Source organism: Rhipicephalus microplus, chromosome 9, assembly GCF_043290135.1.
Source record: "Rhipicephalus microplus isolate Deutch F79 chromosome 9, USDA_Rmic, whole genome shotgun sequence".
NCBI classification, from domain to species: domain Eukaryota; kingdom Metazoa; phylum Arthropoda; class Arachnida; order Ixodida; family Ixodidae; genus Rhipicephalus; species Rhipicephalus microplus.
Genome location: NC_134708.1, coordinates 11298758 through 11324033, shown reverse-complemented (window position 1 = coordinate 11324033; position 25276 = coordinate 11298758). Strand labels below are relative to the sequence as shown.

Here is a 25276-nt window from a genome sequence, read left to right as displayed (position 1 = left end):
AACTGAAGCAGAATTTGGTTGCCTCATTCGCACTCTAAGTGTGCGACCTAAGGCACTTGTTGCCTTCTTTTTTTTTTTTGATTTCTGCTGCATAGCGCAGTGCTTTCTGGAAGTTTTTCTCCCTTTCTCAATGCTAAGAAAGATTGATTGATATGTGGGGTTTGAAGTGCCAAAACCACTATATGATTATGAGAGACGCCGTAGTGCAGGGCTCTGGAAAATTTGACCACCTGGGGTTCTTTAACGTGCATCCAAATTTGAGCACACGGGCCTACAACATTTCCGCCTCCATCGGAAATGCAGCTGCCGCAGCCGAGATTCGAACCCACGACCTGTGGATCAGCAGCCGAGTACCTTAGCCACTAGACCACCGCGGCGGGGCCAATGCTTAGAAAGAGAAACCCTCTTGCTTATCTTTGTAAATTTTGCTTTTCATTGCTTAACCTCCCTACCTTTTTTACAAAATTTCTCTCTCTGTTCTCTCTTTTGCTTTTCATGGCTTACACTACAAGAGTGAGGAGCCAGATGGTGTGAAATGTGACATTATATGTATGCTGTCCTCTTTAATAAACCAGTTGCGAGTCGGCTTACATGTTGCATTCATGCTTCTGCATTTGTGTGTGCGCCGTGTTCTGTCGAAAGTATTCTAGACAGCACAGGCATAAAAACAGAATGGGGGAAGGGGTAAACCCCCTTTCCTGTGCGCTTACCCATAAATTTTTTCACTTTGGTATAACATAAGTGCCAACATGCATAAATTGTGGCCTCTATGCCTTTTCTACAGTAAACATAGTTCTTTTCACACTACCGTTCAACAGAGCGATTTTTTCAACAGGCATTCAGTCACCATTCGTACGCATAAAAAAAAAAGCAAACATTCACTTCAACTGTTTTTTCTGCGTGAACATTTCGGAATAGTTCAGCATTCGGTCAGTGTGCTGGGGTTTTCAGAGTTTGTAACATTTTTTTGTTATCAAAGATAACACTTCTTTGCTACCCGTACTAACAAAGGACACGTTCTTAAAAAAAGGGCTATTTGTGATTATTAGTACATATATTGCACACTACTACAATACAAATCGCACACTTGTTCTGTGAAGATCGCAGTTTCGCTACTTAGCGAAATTTACACGTGAAATAAGAGAGGATAAGCAAATAAAGAAGACGATGAGGTGTTTCCAGTTATCGTTTCAGCCTGACGTCTAGTGTTCCCGTAGACTAGTTTTCTGGGTTTTTCGTAATACATGACAACATAGTCTGCAGCCCTGGAGTCATTCCGCAGAGTTGTGCCTTACTGGTTCTTGAATTCACTTCAATGTTTGGGAATATCAGACAATGCAGACCGAATAACGACTTACAAACAACACGCGTTCTACCAGGTGGATATCATATTTTTAATTACCATTTATCTGCAGGTATTTTTTATGACCGAAATTGCGCTTCAAGCTACGAACTAGTAGCAGTCACGTGTGAAATTATCCCGGTTTGAGAGTGGCATCGACTGAAAAAAGAAAGCGAAAAAAAAGTATCTGAGCTCGTAGTTTAACTTTCATCGTACGACTCGCAACTCATTCACTAAGTTTAAACGAAAACTATGTTGCTTATTCAGTCTCTGTGTTGTTCACGTGTTTTCAATTTGGAGACGGTAAGGCGAAACCACACGGAAACTAAAGGATTGGAAGGGAAAGGCGGAAAACATTCCACGAGACAGGAAGTTGAAAGCGGGCGTTATTCAGAATACTTGAAATTGAATCTCAAATGGAAGTTAGAACCGGAACTGCGTGACTCTTGCTTTCATTGCCGTTTCTTTCGATAATAGAGAGAGAATCGCGCAGCAAGACTTGTTAGAGAACGTGCATAAAAAATACCTGTATAAGACATGATTTCAGATATAAAAATTATTAAAGTACAGTAAATTATTCGGAAAGCACCGACAAAGGTTTTCGTATTCTGAGGAGGGTGATGGTGCAACTTCCGGTTGCCCATATGCGGCAGCCACGTGACTCGTAAGGAAACGCCATGCATGACGTCATTGGCTGAGAGGCACTTCGCTTTTGACTCGGGTTCTGGCAGTAGTGACGCTAGACAGGACACACCGAGTATGCCACTGGTCCTTCCCGTGCCATTTGCCATAGAGTTCCCTACAATATTCACTTGGGAACTCCGTCGTGGTGATCGTTCAGCAGGAATGAAAAGGACGGGTAGAACATGGACTAGCTTGTGGCTTGGAACAAGCTTGTGAATTGGTTAGTTCGGGTTTGTTTCGAAGAAAAGCTTGAATCATCGTGAACTTCGTGAGCCGATTTGGATTGTCGAGCCTAAAACGTTACGCCAGTGAAGTGGAACTATTGAAAACTTTTTGGGCTTCAGCTTGCGACAAAGCAGGTACAGGCCTCATGCAGCCAAGCAGAGTAGCAAGAACAGAAATTAGACGAATTTATGAACTAGCCATTATTTCATGGTGGCTGAACTGCCGTGCTTTGCAGATCCCATAGACACTTGCGCTAGAGTTCCCTGTAGTGACGTGATAGAAAACTTCATGCTATCGGCTGACCGCTGACACTTCTACAAAGCAGACATGCTCAACCAAGACCACGCATCATGTATCCTTTTCAAACTTCGTAGGTGGTGTGACGTCAGCATTACGTTCCTGGTCCGGTCACAAGACTCTACTGCTTGGGACGGTTCGGCTGGGACGGTTCTACTGCTTGGGACAGTTCTACTGCTTGAGACGGTTCGACTGGGATGGTTCTACTGCTTGGGATGTTCGGCTGCTTGGGACAGTTCTACTGCTTAATGTGGTTTGGCTGGGACGGTTCGGCTGGGACGGTTCTACTGCTTGGGACGTTCGGCTGCTTGGGACAGTTCTACTGCTTGAGACAGTTCTAATGCTTGAGACGGTTCGGCTGGGACGATTCGGCTGGGACGCTTTTACTGCTTGGGACGTTCGGCTGCTGCACTTTTCAAGCTAAAGAGACTTGCGGCGGGTACATGCGAATGCCAGGCTTCTGGTCATACTTCAGAAACCGAAGCGCGAAAACGGCCGCGAGACAAGATGAAGACAAGACAGCGCTAATCCCGCACTAAGCATTCATTGCAGATTCTGAGAATATATAAAAAAATGAGTCTGAAAAGGCTTGAAGAGACAGCTGGCATTAGGGCAAATTGACACGTGCCATCTAGGCCAACCAATGCCGCTCTTTATGAAATGAAACAAAAAACGACATGCTGACATTTACACATCGGTGCCCTAGCTATCTCAGACGCTTCTAACATTTCTTTGGAATTATTGTGGCAGTGGTAATACAAAACCGTTTCCAGGTCGCAAATGTCATTGTTCGTTCGGGTCAAATTTTCACAGCAAAGGTGTAATGGTGGCGGTTTTCAGTGTGTCGTGGATAGAAAAATAATTTATTGTCATCATTAACCACCACGCCACTCTCTCTATCTCTTCTTGTCTTCGCTAGATTATTCCTCTTGTGCTTCTCTCACAAACACGTGAGCTGATTCGTCCGGAGAGGTTGAAATAATTGGGATGGGTGTGAGAACGAGGCTGGAGAGGGAGATACATAGGACGGAAGCAGAGCGTAATTGAATAAGGGCAGAAAAAATAGGACTACATAAAAATGAATAGGCAGGCAAACTTATAGAAGGAAAAGAGAACGCAAGAGACGGAATGAGAATAAAAGATAAAGGCAAAAACACAATGAGAGAAATATTGAGGACTCAACAAACAGAGAGAGAGAAAGAGAGTTGAAATAAATAAATCAAGATATAAGGAACGAGGAAGAGAAAGACAGGAACAGAAATAATCAGAGGCAGAAAGGTAATAAAAAGCAGAGAGAAAAAAAAGAAAGACAAATGTAGAGAAGCCAGGCAGAACGGCCCTGCTCCGCATACCCTTCAGACTTGACAACCCTATAGTGCGAAGATGCTTTAATTTTTCGCGCTATGTTTTCTAAAGTATTACCAGGTATTACGAACGACCAACGAACCATAGCTGCCTCTCTTAGGCTGCCGGGCGAAAAGGCTTGACTGGTGCGGCTTATACGTAGAAATAGACGAAACATTCCTAAAGTAGACGTGCGGAGTGTTGTTGTCGTTTCATTCATTGCACACACGTGCCGTTCGAGGTGGAACGATACTTTGTTCCGGCAGCCGAAGGATGGCAAGTTGCCGCTAAGGAATGTCCTCAATAATAGGGGGGAAAACCATTCGGGCTATTGCCGGAGGAGGTGGTGACGGTCACGTGCGAAGAACGCGAAGCTTCCCTCGGGAAGCTAACCACATGTCAAGGCCCAGAGCAAAGCTCTAAACAGTTGAAGCCGCCACTGGCACGGTGCTTTCGATTTGTTGGTCCACATGTTCTCAGCTGGGTGACACACATTTATTTATAGTAGATAAAGCCGTGGAAGCACAGCGCCGCTGTGTGATCCCACTATGAACGTGCAATGTCTCGTGGTCAAAGGCGACGCTTCTTATTTTCGGGCGTCCTTTTGCTTGCTTGAATTAGCGAGAAACGGCCTCTTTTATGGGCTATAAATTATGGGATTGTTATGTCATCCCAAGCTTGAGATGGTATCCACATTCAATAAATAGTTAAGCGCAAAAAAAAAACCAAACCTAGCATAGCCTGGACTAAGTAGTGCAAGGCTGTGCCACAGCCGATCGGGTGGGCACGTAGCCTGCTATAAGGTTCAATCATCCCACATGTCTCTTTCCCCAACCTTGTTATACTGGTTGTATGCTTTCTCTCTTCCTTTAAATATTTTTCTTGGTCCGTGTCTTTCTGTCGCTTTCTTGGAATGAGTATTTCTTCCTGGCTCTTTCTATCTGCTGTCTTTGTTATTGTTCTTGTTACCCTTCACTTGTGGTTCATACCCACAGTGGGGATCAGCCAATAATTGAGTGGTCTTATAAAGTATTATTCGATTTAGAGTAAACGAATTTACAAATTAAAGATGTTACAAGTTTTAGAATGAAATTTTCATAATCACTTATCTGTACTTACTATGAAGCTTTTGTATTAGTAATAGATAATAACCTAGATTATAACGTTTACTTTTATGTTTTTTTTATCTTTCTCTTTCTTTCTATGGCTTTCTTTTCTCTCCCACTTTCTCTGTAGTTCTTCCCTCGCATTCCGTTCTTTTTCACTCCTCGTTCAAAAAACATCAGCTGTGATATTCCCGTAACGCGTATGTGTCACAGAAACTGCGTAAAGGTCACTATAATAAACACATTGGCCGACTTTCTCTCAAGAATGTCCGCATTATTACCTTATATAACCTAGCCTAATCCTCTGCTACTAGGCTTGGAATTGCAATGGAAAGGAAATGCAGAACAACCACTGTGCTTTAAATTTATACGCAGGATAACAAATTACTTGAGTTTGTGACTCAGAATCGCGCTCGGAAAACGATTGGCGCGCTAACTGAAAGGCCCGATTATCGATCATAGTGAAAATGCTAGACGGCTGTGAATTCCATTGATCTATTGAAAGTGCTAGAGAGGAATTCCGGTATTTTTCAGTGTGAGAAAGAAATGGTTTTACTTTTTAGGCGTCGTCTAACCTGGACGAGATGTGGTGCGGGAGTAAAATAGTCACGCTAGTGTCGATATCAGAAGGTGCGCCACGCAAACGTGGACTTTAATGTGAAAATCTTACCAGTACTTACAAAGCTACTCACTTGCTCAGACCGTCAGTGCTAGCTGAAAAAAAAAAAAACACGGCGCGAGAAGGACAAAGACACAGAAACACAGTACACATACAGCGCTCGTATGCGCACTGATGATAATTATTATTATGATGATGATGATGATAATGATGATGATGATTCTACAGCCATGGCTTGTACCCACTCAGGTAAATCGGCCAAGAATCGATGACTTAATTCAGTAAGATGTTCCTGTGACCTCGTCCTTTTTGCGCTGTTTTTTTTAGCTAACGTTGTACCAACTACCCCAAACAGAGTCACAGGCGATTCACAGGTATACAGGTGATTTGTACGATGGAGTATATTTAGCTTCTAAGATAGGTGTCTTTACTCTTTTCATTAACTACTGGTTTCATGCCTATGCCCCGTAGTGAACATGAGTCATTTTCATAAAACGAGCAAGCACGAAGGTATTAGATCAAGCACCACAGTTTCCTAGGTTATTGGTAGTCTTTCTATTATATCTTAATTATTCTAAACCTTTACAACATTTAAAAAAAACACTCCATTATTGGCCAATCCCCCACAGTGGGTACGCGCCACGGACCATAGGTGAACAAGAAGAAGCAAACATGAGGTAGCTCAACTACATCCAAGAAGAAAGGTTCACCCCAGGAACTCGCTTCTAAGGACGAGATGCTTCGCCCACTACTCAAACCAAAAAAGGGTCCACAGGCTAGGGCTGAGGCCGGGCTTCGGGAGAAAGCTGGAGGCTTGCCGGGACGAGCAGCCCCAGTGCAGAAGTATGCTCCACCACCACGTTACGTCACCGCAAGGAAACCAGTGGCGGTAAGTGTTCTTCGTTGGTGTCCTGTATACGTGACACCACAGTAAGCGTCTGTCAGCGATTGAATTCGCTTGTTGAAGGAAGGTGCTTCAATAAGGGCAAGTAGTGGCTCAGTAATTGCTGCCTATTATTTAACACCGTTGGCTAATCTCTCGTGCAGACGACTTTTTTTGGTTGGTACTGCAATCGCTTGCCTACTGCTACGTTTGTCTATTTGGAAGATGGGGTTAAAACGTCCCAATGCTCGACGTTGTTGGCTATTGTTGGCTCTATTAGAGATGCTAGCTGGCCTAGTAAGAGTGAATGGACTTTATCCATTACTAATTGACGCAAGAAAAGGACAGACGATGATGTGGAGAAGACACGCAGGGCCCATCCCTATTATTCGCGCTATTGAAGTTAAATCGAAAGTCAAGTCTTGTGGCTGCCTGTCGTTGTGACAACTGAATCAACGTGTGTGACCAGACTGGTTAGTACATATAATCATCACAAAAACTGCGTGGAACGGACCGAAAAATAAGGAACTGGTGCAATAGGGTGCACAAGTATACATGTCCAATGTCCCCTTTTTTTTGTATATCGCGCGCAATTACGCTACGTGAAAGAACAACCAAACGAATGCTTGACTAAATGCAAAGTTTAAAGCTGTGAATTCGGGCGTTTTACAAACCAGCCAGCAACAATAGCAACAAAAATTTCGTCCTGCTTCCTTGATTTAGAAGTTATGATTAATATACAGAACATAAACGATAGTGTGGCATACTCTGCGTGATAACGAGCAGCATGAATTTATCTGCGTGGTCGTAACATGCGACGGCATAAATTTAAAATCTGGCTAGAGTTAGCTGAGGCACCCTGTACGTCGTATAGTACGATTTGTAAAGCTTTTCTGCGGACACTCTTAGGAGCTCAATAATTTTCCGTGTGCATATTCAGGACACCTACTATAGTCGTTCTGTAAGAAAACAAATTGCCTTTTAATCGCCTGCAGCCTTATTTATGTGTCCAGTTACATTTCACGCGATTTCATGCCACCCGATTTCACTATTCACAGGAGGCTGCGAAGTGCGCGCCCCTACATGCGTTGCCCGGCCCGGAGCCAATAAAGCGCTGCTCCTCCCAAGGTTGGGCGAACAAGTGCGCTGTCGAGATGGCCGATGCAGAAGCTGCGCACAGGGCTGAACAGGGGCAGGTAAAGGATGTGCATGAGGATCGTTCGATGGTTTGATGCAAAAGGACTTAGGGACAAGTGGAAACGTTAGAAAGCTTATATACACGGAAATGCAAAAAAAAAAAAAATCGAGAGTCCGCGCACTACCAGGAAAAGGAGAGCAAGCGAAGGTTGGCATGTGCGTTCATGAGTGATACTTTATACATTCTTTCTTTGTTTCTCTCTTTATTTGTTTCTCTCTTCCTTTCTCTCGTTATTTTTCTGTATTTCTTTCTTTCTCTCTCTCTTTTCTTTCCTTTGTTTCGCATTGTGCAATGTTCCCATCTAGTCATTCGCTTCGTCCACGCTGGAAATGCGACCTTAATCCACATGCCAATAGCTGCACGACACTTTATTTCAGACCAGCAGCCATGTATATACACCTGAATAAACATGGCTTATCTCCGTATGTAGGAATCTCTATAACGCGAAATTTAATCGTGTCTTTGCAGAGGTAGCTGAGCGTTCATTGTACAATGTTTCAGGAATAGCAGGAAATCGCAAAATCACGTTAAGAGCGGCAAGCAGCTTCAAACTTGGAGCGCACAAATTACGCCGAAAGCACGCACGAAATAGGCGTACCTAAGACGAGTGCCGACTAACAACTGTCACATCTCGACGATTCAAGCGCGCTGTTCAAACAGAAAGGAAGACGCACGAAACGAGTGCCAAGTATACAGGACAAGCTTGAACAACTGTCACAATTCTTCCTGCGTCGAGTGCAAGAGCGGGTTGTTTTCGCAAACGCGGCCGCGGCAGCGTGCGAAGGGAGCTTCGTCCTCTCCGCGATCACGAGTCTGATAAGCGTGCACGCAGGAAATACCACGCTCCGTGGAAGTGGCGCTTCGTGAAAGCGACGACCGTTAGAGCGCATCCAACGCGAGCCCGTCGTGCCAATTCACTAGTGATAACGAAAACATCCTGAAGTTTTGAAGCTCTGAGGACTGCCAAACAGTGTATGGTGTACATAAATGCCTTGCCGTTAGTTCTCCGGGTGACGTATGCTCCGCGCCGTAGTAGTTCGAGCCGCACGCCGAGAAACAAGGGGTTGCTGGTTCGATTCCACGTAAGAAATGCTTGAATTCTGGTGTGTTTTTTGCAATCTCTTGGTTAATACTTTTTAACGTCACTGCCGTCACGGAAGTACGTCAGCGCAGCCGTGGTGGACTCCGTCATAGAACACTTTCTTGTTAAAAACAGTAAATCTGTATAGATGCGGTGTTTGCTTCTCTTCCTCTCTTTCTCTTTTCTTCTTTTTGAGTATGCTGTGTTAACCATGCGGGAGTAGAAATAGCACGGTGAATCAGCGAAATCCAGCAAGTCGTTAGAATTCGTCCTTTAAATCTCTCATGTTATCTGCGTGTTCGACGTGGCCTCCTTTCGACTTCATCGTGTCCCCAAGGCCCCAAGCACCTCACGCACGACGCGCTCTTCAAGTGGCCACTCCACGAAACATGGCGCGGATGATGTGGCCAGTCAGGTGAAGGTGCCCGCTGCTTCCAGCCATCGAGCATCACTCGCCGAAGTAGGGAAGATCAAGGCACGTCGTATTTCCTAATAGGCACAACTTACACGTGCAGTTCACGTGAGCAAAAAAAAAAAAATCTATAGGGGAGGTATTCAATCTCGGTTGTTGTGAGCAAGATAGCAAATCCTGGTAACATTTTCCGCCCATTATAAATGGCGAGGCAATCTGATTGCACTTTGGTAGGAAGCGCAGCCACTATTACACAGAACACACAACACAAGCGCTTAACTTCAACTAAACATTTATTGCAAATGTCAGCGTTTATAAAGGGGGTGAAAGAGAAAAAGAATAATAAAAGGTAGACAACAGAAAGCACACGTGCCAGTCCCGTACACAACTTATCCGTTATTGTCTATCACCCCATCCGAAAAACAAAGTTCTTTCCAAAAAACAAAGTTGTTGTCCACCTTTTATTATTATTTTTCTCTTACACCACCTTTATAAACTCTGACATTTGCAATAAAGGTTTAGTTGAAGTTAAGCGCTTGTGTTGTGTGTTCTGTGTAATAGTGGCTGCGCTTCCTAGCAAGATAGATTCTTACCAACTGGCCCGATACAATTGTTTATTCTGTTTGCACCTCGGCAGATTGGGGTCACGTGACTTTAGTACAAACACTACTCATGGTGCCACATGTATGTTGTTGCTTCGTTTTGTGTGCTCACGCTGTATGCAAGTGCGCGTGCACGAAGTTGATCTTGATAAAATGCTAATCTTTCAGAGAGTTAACATTTCAGGATACCTTTAGGGTCTCAAACGAAGCAAAATGACGTAAATTATACGGAATCAAACACACTTCTGGTGGAACTGAAAGCACGGACGTGCAATAAGGCGTTTTGAGAGGGCGATTAGTGCGGGAGGCCCAGATAAATGTGGGCTCGTACGCCGTCAGTCAAGACACCTTTCTATTTTACCCGGTTTCGTCTGTTACGCAATTCCTTCATGCGGTTAATCCAAAAAAAAAATTTTTGTCACATAGTTTTCAGTGGCGGGTTAAGCGCATGCCATGTGCTCTCATTTTCTACTCCTTTTTGTTGCATACTGTTTCGTCTGAGAAAATTGTAGGTGAAAGCTTAGGCCTTTTGTGAAGCTGCGTGCGGTACAGCAACAAAAAGAAGGGGGAGCGGTTACAAAAGCATTGATTAATTTGTGGGGTTTAGCGTCCCAAAACGACAGTATGATTATGAGAGACGCCATAGCGGAGGGCTCTGGAAATTTCCACCACCTGGGGTTATTTAACGTGCACCCAAATCTGAGCACATGGGCCTACAACATTTCCGCTTCCATCGGAAATGCAGCTGCCGAAGCCGGGATTCAATCCCGTGACCTGCGGGTCAGCAGCCGAGTACCTTAGCCACTAGACCACCCCGGCAGGGCCTGGTTACAACAGCAACACTTCCGCACCTCGTCTCCAGGTATCCACCATTTCAGTAAGCTGTTATGTACAAACTGCCTCATTAACCCGTCAGATTAGAGGAATTCGGACAGAATGATTTCGCACATTCTTCTTGTTCTTGCAATACGTAGATTATTTTTGCAACAGGTAGCTTAATGGCTGGGAACTTCGTTAGTGTGAGTCAGCGGCGGTTATTTATATAGACACGTTTTAGAGCGCACACTCGCAGTTTCAATTTCAAAGATCACCCAGTTAGGCTGGAGCAGTTCCAATAGCAAGGTAGACACAGCTGCCCTCATAACCACGCAAGACTGTGACGTGGGTGCAGTGCATGAGAGGGCGCGCCGCACTGAGAGCCAGCACAGCCAGCCCAGGCAAATCCGCAGGCATGGAAGAAAAACACACAGGCCACGCAAACGCAAGGCACATGCCTTCACCTAGCCAACGCAAACTCGTGGCGTAGGTTTGTCTACAATGACACCGCGTGGACGTCGGTGTCGCGAAGGGCTCTCTATCTCGCTCAGTCACGCGGCACCGTTTTAAGGTGGACTATAGGTATGTTCTAGGCTATATTTGCCCTTGATACTTCGTACATGTTATCTATGTCTGCACACAAATCTTTCTTACTTCTTTCCAAAGTTTTAAGTCAGGGCTCTTTTAAATGTGAATCAGCATACACGTTGGCAGTATTGCAGCCTAAATGGAGCCTACAACACCTTCAGAGGTCGGTCAGAAAACACTGCTGATAGGTAGTCGAGGTTCATAAAGTAGATTCACGTGAACCCAACATTATAGCACATCTCGCTATCTGGAATTTACAATTCTCAAGATCAGCTAAAAATTACTGCCAATTTTTTTCCACAAATTATGGCATAAACACAAGTGACGCCATCGTAAAAGTAAAATCTATGGCCATTGCCTGATATGAGCATCATGGGCTGCATAGTTAGCGGTGTTACCGTGCGATGTCACCACTGACACTCCCGATCACGCTAAAAGTAACCAGTGCGTTCGAAGAGGGAAACAAAAACCAAGAAAGTGCTCAGGGCCAAGACGCGCGCAGATGAAGGGACGAATCTTGTTGGCGACCCCATGTCTGTCAGTGCACACGTTGACACGAAAGCAAATAGAAAGCGCTTAAAGCATGCTGTATATTCATGGAGCTCCAGTCATACCCGAGTCCAGACTGATTCGAAATATTCTTGCGGCAATCGGTTCGTGATGCAATGAGCTCCTTTACACTGACACTAAAAATAATGAATCAGTTCAGCGTCAGAAATTCTACTCTGAAAACACTAGCGTTGTTATTTCGATCACCATGGGTAAACTTCTAATTTTCATTTTTAAATATCACGCTGAAATTTCCACGCGTGATGGTAAAGATTTGAAAGTGTGCCTCATTTTTGCGCCATTGGCTCCACAAATTTTTCTGAAACGTGGTATGGTAAGTCTGTCTCCTCAGGAGACTACGCACTTAATTTTTTCACGTTCGATTGAAAACTACGCTGGCCCTAACGGGCACCGTCAAACTATGTGACGTCACAGCGATTGGTGCAGAAACTGTGGCGTCACCACCCATGTTCTCTTTTTGAAACATTTCTCACTTACCAAGTGTTTTCTCGCCGCAAGCGTGTTGTTTTTGGTATCGTGAAAAGGTAGACTACTGAAAAGAGAAAAATTGTTTTGTGCCTTAGTGTCCATTTACTGAAGCCATTCCATGATAACTTGTAAATGTGTTAGAGGGTTCTTTTAGGTTACAGTGACAATGAACAAACAGAATACAAAGAAAGGTCAAACAGATGTCAGTGTAATGCGCTTAAATTAATATACGCAATGACTGTGACAAGTATTAATATAGTGATTCTGCTGTGACTTTTTGTCCACTTGCAGCTCTCGGAGCCTAATTTCACCTGGACGCCTACCCCACCACTTGGTATGCGCAAGTCATACTATTTTCCCGACCCACCACTGCCTAAGGTATGCCCTGTTTTGCTGTGGCTTCTTTTTGCTTTTCTTTGTGTAGAAACGGGCAGAATTTAACTAAGCATGTATAGTGTTACGTGGAAAATAACAGTTGTCAGTCCGCAGCCACAACGAAGCTCACCGACAACGTCCACTTCTCTCTCAGTCTGAGGCACCTCACTTGGGTATGCTTCACTATGCCCTCTTTCAGTCAGACGAAATCACGTAACACGACCCCCGGCGGCAAAAGCACCGACCCGGCGAGTTTACAGGGCCACAGCAGGAGCGGTGTGGTAACGCTTGAGCCTTGATACGTGGACGATGTCCCTTGACAGCAGAGCAGAAAAGGTTGATGGATTATCAGGGACAATTTCATATGTAGTGTCGGTCACTCGTCTAAGCACGCGGTATGGGCCCGTGAAACGAGAAAGAAGTTTTTCTGAAAGGCCTGCATGTCGCGTAGGGGACCAAAGAAGAATGAGGGAACCTGTTGGAAAGTGTTCGTCGGGATGTCGCTCGTCGTAACGATGCTTCTGCGAGTCTTGGGACGCCATTAATCTGCTGCGGGCAAGCTGATGAGCGTGGTCAGCTCGGGTAATAGCGTCGCGTGCATATTCAGAAGTAGACTGCGCAGCGGCTGGCAGGAAGGTATCCAACGGCAATGTTGGTTCGCGTCCAAACGGAAGGTAAAATGGCGAGTACCCAGCAGTGTCATGCCGGGAGTAATTGTATGCGAACGTCACGTAGGGTAGTGCAAGGTCCCAATCACGATGGTCGGCCGAGACGTATTTCGATAGCATGTCTGTCAGGGTGCGGTTTAAACGTTCTGTAAACCCGTTTGTCTGGGGTGGTACGATGTCGTGAGCTTATGTTGGGTAGAGCAGGAACGCAGGATATCGTCAACCACTTTCGAAAGGAACGTACGGCCTCGGTCTGTCAGCAGTTGACGAGTGCTCCATGCGCTAAAATGAGATCGCGTAGTAGAAAATCAGCGACGTCTGTAGAGCAGCTTGTTGGCATGGCTCGCGTAACTGCATAACGGGTCGCGTAATCCATAGCCACCGCGACCCACTTGTTTCCGAAGGCGGATGTTGGGAAGGGACCGAGAAGGTCCAAACCAACACGGAAGAATGGCTCCGACGGGATGTCGATGGTCTGAAGATATCCGGAAGGGAGTCCCGACGGCTTTTTGCGACGCTGGCAAATTTCACAAGCGTTGACATAGCGACGTACAGAGCGTGAAAGGCGAGGCCAGTAGAAGCGGCGGCGGACATGGTCATATGTGCGAGAGACACCAAGGTGACCCGCGGTTGGCGCGTCATGGAGCTCGCGTAGGACTATGGAACGCAGGTGCTTTGGTATGACCAGAAGTAAGTCGTGACCATTGGGCGATAAATTACGCAGATATAAGGTGTGGCCCTTTAAGGTAAACATGCGAACAGAAGCGTCTTGCGGTGAAGATTCGAGCTGTTGTATTAGGCGGCTGATATCCGGATCGCGACGCTGCTCGTCCCCGAGATGAAGCAGCTGGGAGATAGAAAGGACGCAGCCCACAGAATCAGTGCTCGTAGGATCGCAGTCGACCACAGGGTAGCGTGACAGACAATCCACATCTTTGTGCAGTTTTCCTGATTTGTACACTACGGTGTAAGAATACTCCTGGAGGCGGAGTGCCCAGCGGGCGAGACGACCTGTGGGATCTTTGAGGGAGGCGAGCCAGCAGAGAGCGTGGTGGTCGGTGAGAACTATAAATGGTCGGCCGTATAAGTAAGGGCTAAATTTCGCGACTGCCCACACCAGTGCTAGGCATTCGCGCTCTGTGATGGAATAATTACGCTCCGAGGTGGACAGCAGCCTGCTGGCATAAGCTATCACGCGATGCTGCCCATGTTGTCGCTGTGCCAACACAGCGCCTATTCCGTAACCGCTGGCATCGGTGCGCACTTCGGTCGGTGCTGTAGGGTCGAAGTGAGCCAGCCCAAGAGAAGAAGTGAGCAAGGTGGTCAGGTCGGAAAATGCTGCTGCTTGCGAGGGACCTCAGGTAAACGTCTCATCTGGTTTGAGTAAATCTGTTAGGGGCCGAGCGATTTCCACGAAGTTCTTGAACCGCCAAAAATAGTAGCGGAGCCCCACAAAGCTGCGGACATCTTTGGCGGTTTTCGGCACAGGAAATTCCTTCACAGCTCGAACTTTTTCTGGGTCAGGCTGTACGCCGTAAGCGTCAACAATATGTCCAAGTATTGTAATGTGACGGCGACCAAACCGGCACTTGGATGATTTCAGCTGAAGGCCGGCGAGACGGAATACATCAAGAATTTTCGACAGTCTCTCAAGGTGCGCTTCAAAAGTGGGAGCAAACACAATCGCGTCATCCAAATAACAAAGACACGTAGACCACTTGAATCCATGGAGCAGGGAGTCCATCATTCGTTCAAAGGTGGCGGGGGCATTACATAAGCCGAAAGGCATGACTTTGAATTGGTAGAGGCCGTCGGGTGTTACAACAGCCGTCTTCTTTCGGTCCATGGGGTCCACGGCAATCTGCCAATAATCAGAACGAAGATTGATGGAAGAAAAGTAGGCGGCACCATGGAAGCAATCAAGGGCGTCGTCAATGCGGGGCAGAGGGTGTGCGTCTTTCTTGGTGATGTTCTTAAGGTGGCGATAGTCCACACAAAATCGCCACGGCCCGTCCTTCTTTTTGACTAATACCATCGGGGTTGCCCAGGGACTGGAGGATGGTTCAATAATGTCCTTCGCTAGCATCTTGTTCACCTCCTTCTGAATTATGCTCCGCTCAAAAGCAGACACTCTGTAGGGACGGCGGTGAACAGGGTTGGCATCACCTGTGTGTATGCGATGCTGGACAAAGGACGTCTGCCCAAGAGGTCGGTCACCAAAATCGAAAATATCCTGGTAGGCCTCGAGAAGATATTGTAGGGCTTCAAATTCCGGAGGCGGAAGATCAGTGGAGATCATGTCTACAATTTGACGGCTGCCCGAATGTGTTGCGAGTGATGTGCGCTGCGGTGAAACAAGTGTGTCTAAGGCAAGCACTTCAATTTGTGAATCGAGCAATGGACACAGGAGGGCCACTGAAATGCCTTGTGGAAGCACATGATTCATGTAGCTGAAATTGACAAGAGGTAGACAAGTTTTGTTATCTGTGATGCTGAGCACCGTATAGGGCACTGCAACATTGTGCGCAATGAGTACGTCGGTGAGAGGCGTAGCGTAATAGTCACCGTCGGGCACAGCTGGTGAGCACAGAAAATCGACGTACGTCACAGTTTTGGAGAGCGGGCGAACAAAGTCGCTGCATTGTAATCGGCATGTAGGTTGGTACGGGGCTATACTGATTTGTGGCAGTTCAAGGCGGAGCACACCAGTGGAGCAATCAATCAGAGCAGAATTGGCGGCAAGAAAATCGAGGCCTAGTATGAAGTCGTGGGGACATGTTGCAAGCACGGTAAAAAGGATGACCACTTGATGACCGGCTACGGTAAGTTGAGCTGTGCACATACCGACGACAGGGACTGTTGTACCATCTGCAACTTGGATGACACTGGTCAAGGGGGGCGTGAAGACCTTCTTCATGCGACGACGAAAACGCGAACTCATAATACAGACGTGAGCGCCCGTATCTATCAAAGCTTCAACAGGTGTGCCATCAACATATACTTCTAGGGTGTTCCGGTTCAAACGTAAGGCCAATAGAGGATTTTTGGGTAAGGTCGACAGGGCAGCTTCACCTCCAGAAGCTGCGCAGCCTAGTTTTCCGGGGACATGCGGCGGTTGAACGATGGCGAGGGAGTGCGGCGACGCGTATTTGAACGAGAAGGGCGGCTTTGAGGCGGTGGCGACGACGGGACAAGGTGGCCGTAGTCCTCAGGGGCAGTAGCGGGGTACGAGCCAGAAGACATAAATGGCCATTGGCTGCGGCAGTAACGAGCGATGTGTCCTGCGCGACCACAGCGGAAGCAGATTGGCTTATCATCAGCTGTTCGCCATTCAGACGGGTTCCTGGTTCGAATAGAGTACGGACGGCGACGTCTCATGTCCACAGAAGCTATCGAGGGACCAGTATTATCAAGTGTGGGTGCAGTGGACAGGATACCAAGGTTAGCGAATTCCTGGCGGACAACAGCCTGGATCAAGGCGACAGCTGGCGTTGAGGCGTCGGGCAACTTCGGTTTGTTGGCAGCCGGGTAAGCGGCCTTGAGTTCACGTCGGACGATGCGCGTCACGTCTTCGCTTGTAGACGGATGACAAGGAGTGGCTTCGCAAGACGACGTTGCCACGGTGTTGGGTAGGCGCTGAAATTGCTGCAAAATACGTCGACTCTTCGCCTGCTCGAGACGGTGGCACTCTTTGATCACGGCGTCGATGGTCGTTACGTTGGTAAATACAAGCAGGCTGAACGCATCGTCGGCGATTCCTTTTAAAACGTGCGAAATCTTGTCGGCCTCAGTCATGTTGGGATCGGCCCTTTGACACAACGCTAAGACGTCTTGAATATAAGTTAAGTAGGGCTCAGTGGACGTCTGTGTACGTACAGCCAATTGCTTTCGGGCATCAAGCTGTGGACCAAACGGGTTGTCAAAAAGGTCGCAGAGCTCTTGCTTAAACATTTCCCAGCTTGTGATTTCGTGCTCGTGGGTCTCAAACCAGATGCGAGGGGTCTTGTCAAGATAGAAATTGACATTCGCAAGCATAACGGTTTGGGTCCCAGCCATATTGCTTGCTGACGCGCTCGTTTATGCTAAGCCACTTGTCCACATTCGCGTTGTCCTCTCCAGTAAAGGTACCGGGATCACGGGGTTGCGCTAGGGCGACGTACCGGGCTGCTGTCGTTGGTGAGGTATGTGGCGAAGCCGTATCCTCACCCGGAGCCATGGTAGCAGACTTAAGGAGGCCTCCACTGCGTAGCTCCGTTGTCAGAAGAGCACCCAGCACTTCCACCAAAATGTTACGCGGAAAATAACAGTTGTCAGTCCGCAGCCACAACGCAGCTCACCGACAACGTCCACTTCTTCACTCTCAGTCTGAGGCACCTCACTTGGGTATGCTCCACTATTCCCTCTTTCAGTCAGACGAAATCACGTAACAATAGGTAAAATCTAACAAACTGAAAAGAGAGAAACAAGCAACTAAAGCACTCGAACGTTTTACCAGTTTATCCGTGCATAACATCTACATTTTTACACTTTACCTGAGCCGTTGATGGTAGATCGACGTAGCGCGTTTAGAAACATAGGACAAGGGAAGGGACAGAAGGGAGCGCTTACTTCCAACAAAATTTTATTTTGAGGAGCGTACATATATATGCTCACGAAATTCGAATACAACAGATAAACAGATGAAAAACCCTCTAACTCTAGTCCGTTGATGGTAGTGGCAGGACTGTTGTGACATTTATAAACAAACAGTATTTCTTTCTTTTTTTAAACAACATTACCTTCTCGAAGCGCATGCAGTGTTTATTTCGTTTGTGAGTCAATAACTTCAATACTTTGCTCTGGTCCGCCGATCATTTTTCTTGCCTGTCTGTGGCAGTCTGTGGCGGTCTCCTGCAGCACTGGTGTCTCTAAAAGGAATATTGTGGCGAGGCACGCCAGAACAAGAGAGGTATAGATGAGTAGTCCCTTGTTTGGATAGCGTTTTTAACGTTTGATCGCCAGGGTACGAAATCAGTTTCAGTACACATGGACGCTTTGAGGGAGGGCGTGGCACTCTTTTCAGCTTGGGTGCTTTTGAGACAAATACCTTTGGGTGCCACATCAAATACACAAACTGACAATCGGCGGCAGTCAGCTCCAATAGGAAGCTATGCAAAAAAACTCAATGGCTGATTACGTCACGAAAAATTGGTGACCACATTGATGTCACTACAATGGTATTGCATACCCCTGACATTGCCCATTGTCGTAATCACAAGACTAGTGGTCTGCTCACACGACATACTCGCTTAATGATACGTGAGTCAATCTCAGAGGCAGTGCTGCGACACATCATGAGAAGCATGAGGGGCTACGATGCTTCGATCCCAAGTATGTGTAGAACTACAATGAGGGTACACTGGAGTGATATAATAAATAGGCATACATTACTAATCTGGATTCTGGGAATCTCGATGCAGCTAGTTTCGCGATCATAAGTTAATCATTAAAATATATAATCAAGGTCAAAGTTTTGCAATTTCATTTTCTGCCAAGATCTCCGATGGTGACGACTCGTATACCAGACTACATGTTTCGTATTCAGGTGACAATGGATCATTGAAGTTTCCTGAAAACTGATTTTTTTCACAGCGCAATGCTCTTGGCTTTTGCCACTAGGAATTACATATAGCAAAGAATGAAAATGCAGTCACCCATGCAGATATAGTTTTAAATGGTCGCAGCATTGAAATCATTGATTTTTTTAAGAGTTTACGACTGGTATTTTCTGCAAGTGTGTCCTGCGATAGCCATGTCAATGCAGCAATCAAAAAAATTACCCGCAGCTTTCCTCGGGGGAACACTGAGGAGGATGCGGAGCATATAATTGGTTAACGGGGTGTTAAAGTGCGACTTACTTGGGTCGCTGGCTAAATTGGTTAACGTGGTTGTAGGAGAGGTGTTAAATGAGTGAACACGTACGACACGTATGCGAAAGGGTTGGACAACGACTTGGTTGCGGTTCCGCCAACACTTTGGCCGGCGCTGGTCGAAGGGACGTCGATCATTGCGACCTCGGACGTCGACGCGCCGTACAAACCAACCGACGAGCGGCAACTGAGCGAGCGAGCACCGACCTTGAGTATATATACAGCGCGACGGCGCATGCACTGTCAGATGTCGAATGTTCGAGAAGGGGGAGAAGCGCAACGGCGCATGCGCGCGCGTCAGCTGCCGATGTTCTCGAAGCGCGACGGCGCATGCGCGCGCGTCAGCTGCCGATGTTCTCGAAGCGTGACGGCGCATGCGCGCTACATTATACAGCTAGCGAATGTTCGTGAAGAGGAGAAGCGCACGCGGTGTGTAGAGGAGGAAGGGTGCACAGATGGTGGAGGAGTGAAGCGCGCGCGGTGTGTAGAGGAGGAAGGGATGCACAGATGGTGGAAGAAGGAGGAGGAAGCTTGCGGACGGCGCCGCACTACAAGCCTCGAGTATTAGATGCTCCGCATCTAAAAGTGTGCTAGCATAACAAGAACAGTTGGTCGTCTCAAACACCTTCTGTCCGCGCAGGTCAAATTAATTATTTACAATTCACTCTTCTGCTCTTATTTAAACGACTGTATACTTCTCTGGGGCACAACGACATCGTCTAACCTGTAAAAAATACATGAAAAAACGTTCATTCGGTTTACTTACATAGTGTGCCTTTCGGGACAGCAACTTTCGAGAGGCTTATTGATGCTCACATCATCACCATTAATTAGCTGTATCGTTATAGACTAAGTGTTGGTTTTAAATTTAAAATCAAAGAGAAATACGAGTGCTTAAGAGAGATTGATTGCCTGGAAAAGAAAAAAAACAGAATTATTCGACATGAAAAGGGGAGACATGTATGGTATCGGCCGCGTGTTTAAACTCAATTCAACGCATGCACCATACCGTGCCTTCTCTTATCAATTATATCAATGATTTAGATCTTTTTTGTTGTTCATTGGGCTATTAAATTACGCTTGAAATTTGTGAATGCTTACGGTTACAAATATGCGTATGCTCGTTCCGTTTGCTTTGATTTTTTTTTTTTTTTGCGCTGGGTACTTTTATCTGGTTCAAGCCTTCATTTCCAAATGATGTACCGTTTTTACGAGGATGTAACATTTCCTTCTAGTTTCTTTTTTTTTTTTTCAATCGTATGTAAATGATATTCTCTCCATGCTGCCGTCAGCCCTTGTAAATGGGGGGGGGGGGGAGGCTCGTCAAGCTTTTGGAAGACGGCTTTTATTTCCCGCTGTTCTGTCAGTTTGTGAAATCGACACAAACTTGATTGATTGATTTATAGAACTGAGTAGATGTCATTAGTCAATGACTTCACAAGAATTGGCGCCTAAACGTTGAGATGGCGCCGCCAAGAGTCTCCTCGCAGCAATCTTTCTGTTTTTGTCATGAAAGTAATTTATTATTAAAAGAAAAAAAACGTATTTTTAATGACCTGCTAAATCCAGAAAGCTTTCGAAGAAGAGGGTATGCATCAATTCATATATAGTTGACAGGGAAGGATATGACGAAGCAAAATCTCGGCTGCGGCGGCTGCATTTCCGATGGAGGCGAAAATGTTGTAGGCCCGTGTGCTCAGATCTGAGTGCACGTTAAAGAACCCCAGGGGGTCGAAATTCCTGGAGCCCACCACTACGGCGTCTCTCATAATCATATCGTGGTTTTGGAAGGTTACACTTCACGTATCATCATCATTATCATTAAATTAAAAAAAATTTTTCCTCCTTGAAGTCGTCCTAGGTGGATGCATGAGGGATCATGTGAATTTTCGGGTGGCCTTGGTGATTACTTCAGCCGCTGCCTGTGCGAATCACTGAGGCCGTGCTTTTTACTCAGGGGCGCGCCAAGGGCAATCACCAGAGCATGAAACCACAGAGTAACATTCAAATTACAAGAGTGGTCACTCTGGCCGAAAACGGGGGCGCTGCGAAACTCAACGCCGGCCGTAAAAGGTCAGCACATCACTCACTGCCTTCAGGAAAACGTGCGCACTAGTTATCCGCTACAATACCTTTTCTAGTACATTATGCGTCTACTTGTCTTTGTCACAGCAACTGTGACCTTAACTGGCTCGCATTGCGGCTCTGAATCCATCTTTAAGGTTTGCGATTGGGTGGTTTGATATCGTCGGGCCCATTATCAGGTAGGATGTGGCATCAATCGGCCGCGAAAGAAGTGCGCATGACGTCGATGTGACGGCAACGTTGTCACGCTCCGTGTTCATGAGCATTTGAGGCAATGAAGAAACGCGGACCGCAGCGGGGTAATGCGGTAAAGGATGTGCAATAACGTGCCCGGCGTGCGTCGTGGTCTTCGCTTGTGTCGTCTGCCTCTTAGCTTGCTGCTGCTAGATATGCTAGGCATGAACGTCATCATTACTTTGTGAAGTGCGTATTTGTCGCATTGGCGTATTTGTCGACTAGCATTTGTCGCATTGTCCTGTTCGGCGCAGAGGGCTTTTGTGTGCTCGTATTGATTTTAGCAGCGCACGGGGGGACGCGGACTTAAAAGAATGAGCACAGCACGTGTTCCTTGTGGTCCTCATTCCCCAGTGTGCTGTTAAAATCAATATGAATTCGTACCATCTCTCTCAAGTTTCAATTATCACGCACTTTTGTGTGCTCTTCACTTCGCGTATTTTTTTTTTTCGTAGATTGATGCCCACGAAAAAAAAAAAAGAAACAGCTGTTCGGAATGCTGCGCAGCCTGTTTGCTAGAAAATCGTTTCTTGGCTCAAGAAAGTGAGTCACAACTTGTGCTGTTAGGCTTTCTTTGTGCCGACACATCGTATTCGAATTCAGTGCAAGTGTGAGATTGTGTGAAAAGTGCAATTATGCTTAGTGTTATTATCCATGGCGTTCGAAAATTGCTTAATGCTCTTGCAGCGAGTGCAATAAGAGAGAAGTGGTGAATCTCGAAACAATGTTTGTCAGCGCAAGCTACGACGTAATCTTACGAACAAATGCTCATGCTTCGTTACCAGCATGCATGACACTCTATATTGCTTTGTTTTAGCTGAGACAAACGCGAGTGACTGTTCTTCGCGAAAGAGAGATTTAAAGTGTAGGAGAAAACTTGTATGAAACTGAAAAAGAAAACATAGCCAACATTTTTCTTCTCTTTTTTTTCGGCTCATGTCGTCCGGAGTCAAGTGCTGTGGCAACTAACCCCGTGTTGCTTTGTGCACTGTATGTGAAGTCGTGTGTGTTTATTGCAGTTTTACTGTTCTGCGAGTCTTTTTGTAATGTCACCTATGTGTTTACTTCTTATGTGTAATCTGTACTCATGAAAGGGCAGCTTTGTCGTTGCGTCTTGCAGTGCAATAAACATATCTCTCCGTGCCCTCGTTCAGCAAACATCAAGTGGGAATGTGTTTACCAAGAATATCACTTGAAGATAAAAGCTTTCGCTCTTCCAAGGATCCCCATGTTTTATTCAAAATGTGTGCATATGATCATCGTGTGCTAGCCGATCTGCGAACGCAGCCTACACGACGTTAATATATGCATGCAAACTACCCGCCAAAAAAAGTATGGCTTCAGAGACGTGCACGCACATAAAAGTGGTTTCGGAGGCTGTACAGTATTCTTAATCGCTAGAAAATGGCCTTCGAGATCATTGTTTCCGCGGTCCTCATCTCTGAGACTGCAAAGTTTCGCCAAACTCGTTTAGTGCACTGCGAACACAGATCAGCCGTAGAGGTCATGGGAGTGTCCTATCGTTAATGCTTTTTGTTTGTTTATATGTTACTCAATGGTGGGGCCAACTCCGATTACTGGCGGTGTTCCAGAACCAATCGTTGGCGATCTTAAACCGTCAGCGTTCATCTTAGCTGTACTTTTCACAGTGTCCCCTCTGTGCAGGAGGTACACTTTGCCATGGCTCTGCTCGTGCTGGCCATCCTCAGCGTGGCCCTGCTCCTTGCCTACGACGTGTACCACTCTTTCGCGCACATGCCCCGTCGATCGAACGTCACGGCGACCGGTCTCTCGCCCACCACTACCGAACCGATACCGACGCCGGTGTTCATGCGATAGCCTCTCAAGATGCCGTCCTTGCGAACTCGCAAAAAGCATACTACGTTCTTTTCTTCTCCCTTGCAACTTCCATGCTTTTAGATGGCCGCATATTTTTGTACGTGCTCTTATTAGCTGCGCCATGCCAATTATGTACATTCAAGCCAAGAACAAATAAACGCTACATTAAAGAGCAGTGTTCAAAGCCCATCGCTGTAAGACTCGCTGCCGCGTTTTTTTTTTTTTTTTACACATGGCAAAAGCAACGTGCGCATTCGCCTCAGCCGGCGATAGTCAGTTCGGTTAGATTAGTTGACATCAAGAAAAAGTTCGGAGTATTCACCGGTTCCAACGTCATTTGGTTTTGTTCATTCCGCCCGACTGATAAATGAAAAGATGTGCTTTCTACCCACGAAACAGGATAACGCGGTTTTTAGTGGATCGCTAGAAATCATCTATCGTTTTGTTGTTCTCGAACTTCGACCTCTATTTGGCGCCTGATTTGCTTTATTGGTTCATTTTTCTAGCACTTTTTCTCTGTTATCCTTGCTGTTTTTTTCTCACTCTCTGCCTTCCTGACCAGGTTCTTATCTAAATCAATTTTACGCCTGTTTCTATCAGTTTCTTCTTTCGTATTTCTTTGTTTTACTTCTTTAATTTTCCCGCCTATACTTTTACAGCAAAATCTGTTGTCAGATCACTTTTCGGGTCAAGGCTTTGCACATTGTCCGCCACCGCTGGTGTCCGTAAGCAATGACACTGTGGGGCTTGAACCCGGGTCCGCTGGGCACCAGCCCAATTTTCTACCACTGAGTTACGCCGTTGCTTGTAACTTGTCTTAGGCAGACATGACCTAGCACCAATGGCACAGTGGGGCTCGAGCCCGGGTCTACTGGGTGCCAGCCCAGTATTCTACCACTGAGCTAAACCGGTGCTTGTGAGTTGTTGTCAAACTTGCCTTAGGCAGGCTTGATGTCAAGAAATCAATCGCGTTAATACGACTTATAAGGCGTTTTACAACAACGAAAGAACAACCAATCGTCGCACAATGCGAATAGCGTAACGAGTGGGCCGTCCAATGCTCCAACCCATTACAAAATCTTCTTGTTTCCCTATTTACTGTGGCGCATACCCACTTCCGCCATAATTCCTCATCGTAGTCAGCCACGGCATGGACAATTGGCACGAAATTCCTAGCAAGTGCTTAGCGGATACCACGCTCCTCAGAAGAATGACGTAAAATGGCGTAGCAAATGCCGGCCTACTACCCAAAAGCTTATTATGAATCCCCCAGTGGGTACCAGGCAAGTGTGCTTGCAGTAGTAACCCGATGAGTGTTTTGAAAAGGCCCCGAAAAGCCGCTCTTCTAGCTTTCGCTGTGACTGTGCTGTGCTTTACACGCAGACCTGGCGTTTTTTATCATCTCTCACTTACTCTTGCTGTCTTTCCTATCAAACCTATTGCATTCCAGACCGGACAAATTGGCGCAACGGGTGAGCAACTTCCAGGCGCACATGTTAGTGGAGCGAAGAGGAACAATATCGAGAGTGCACAACGGCCGAGTGTTGCACGCGCTTGGTGCAGCTGTTCGTGGCGACGGTATACTTTATTGGCGAAGCGTGCTGGGAGTTTTGCAAGATAAGAGAAAACACACAGTGCCACGTAGCACGGCGACCTGTGTTGCTTATGTCCTCGCATCGTCGTCATTTTCACGCCTTTTCACGATATGTTTCTCTTGCCGAAGTTCCCGCGTAGCTTCAAGGGATATTCGTGCTATATAGAGACCACTCTTGCTGTGCTTCTCGGTAAAACGTTAGAAAAACGCCGTTAGCGTCGGAAGCAGAACAAACCTACTCCCGCGTTGGCCGAGTTTGTCGTTCACAGCTGTCGTCGCATATTTATGAGGCCATACCACCTTTTTTTTTTTTCAATTTTATCTTTGCGATGAGCCA

General features: G+C 46.3%; 1 protein-coding gene across 1 annotated transcript; it reads left to right on the top strand.

Annotated features, from left to right (window-relative positions):
- The first annotated feature begins 6283 nt into the window (after nucleotides 1–6283).
- LOC142772179 (uncharacterized) lies at nucleotides 6284–23345 on the top strand. Its single transcript, XM_075874341.1, has 5 exons — nucleotides 6284–6506; nucleotides 7559–7696; nucleotides 9117–9254; nucleotides 12527–12613; nucleotides 23172–23345. The coding sequence occupies exons 1-5, from the start codon at nucleotides 6354–6356 to the stop codon at nucleotides 23343–23345; spliced, it is 690 nt and encodes a 229-aa protein (XP_075730456.1). The 5' UTR covers nucleotides 6284–6353.
- The last annotated feature ends 1931 nt before the right edge of the window (nucleotides 23346–25276 follow it).

Coding starts and splice junctions, on each gene's coding strand:
- LOC142772179 (XM_075874341.1), top strand. CDS start 6,354: ATGCTTCGCCCACTACTCAAACCAAAAAAGGGTCCACAGGCTAGGGCT. Junction 7,697..9,116: donor ACAGGGCTGAACAGGGGCAG/GTAAAGGATGTG, acceptor CGTGTCCCCAAG/GCCCCAAGCACCTCACGCAC. Junction 12,614..23,171: donor CCGACCCACCACTGCCTAAG/GTATGCCCTGTT, acceptor CCCTCTGTGCAG/GAGGTACACTTTGCCATGGC.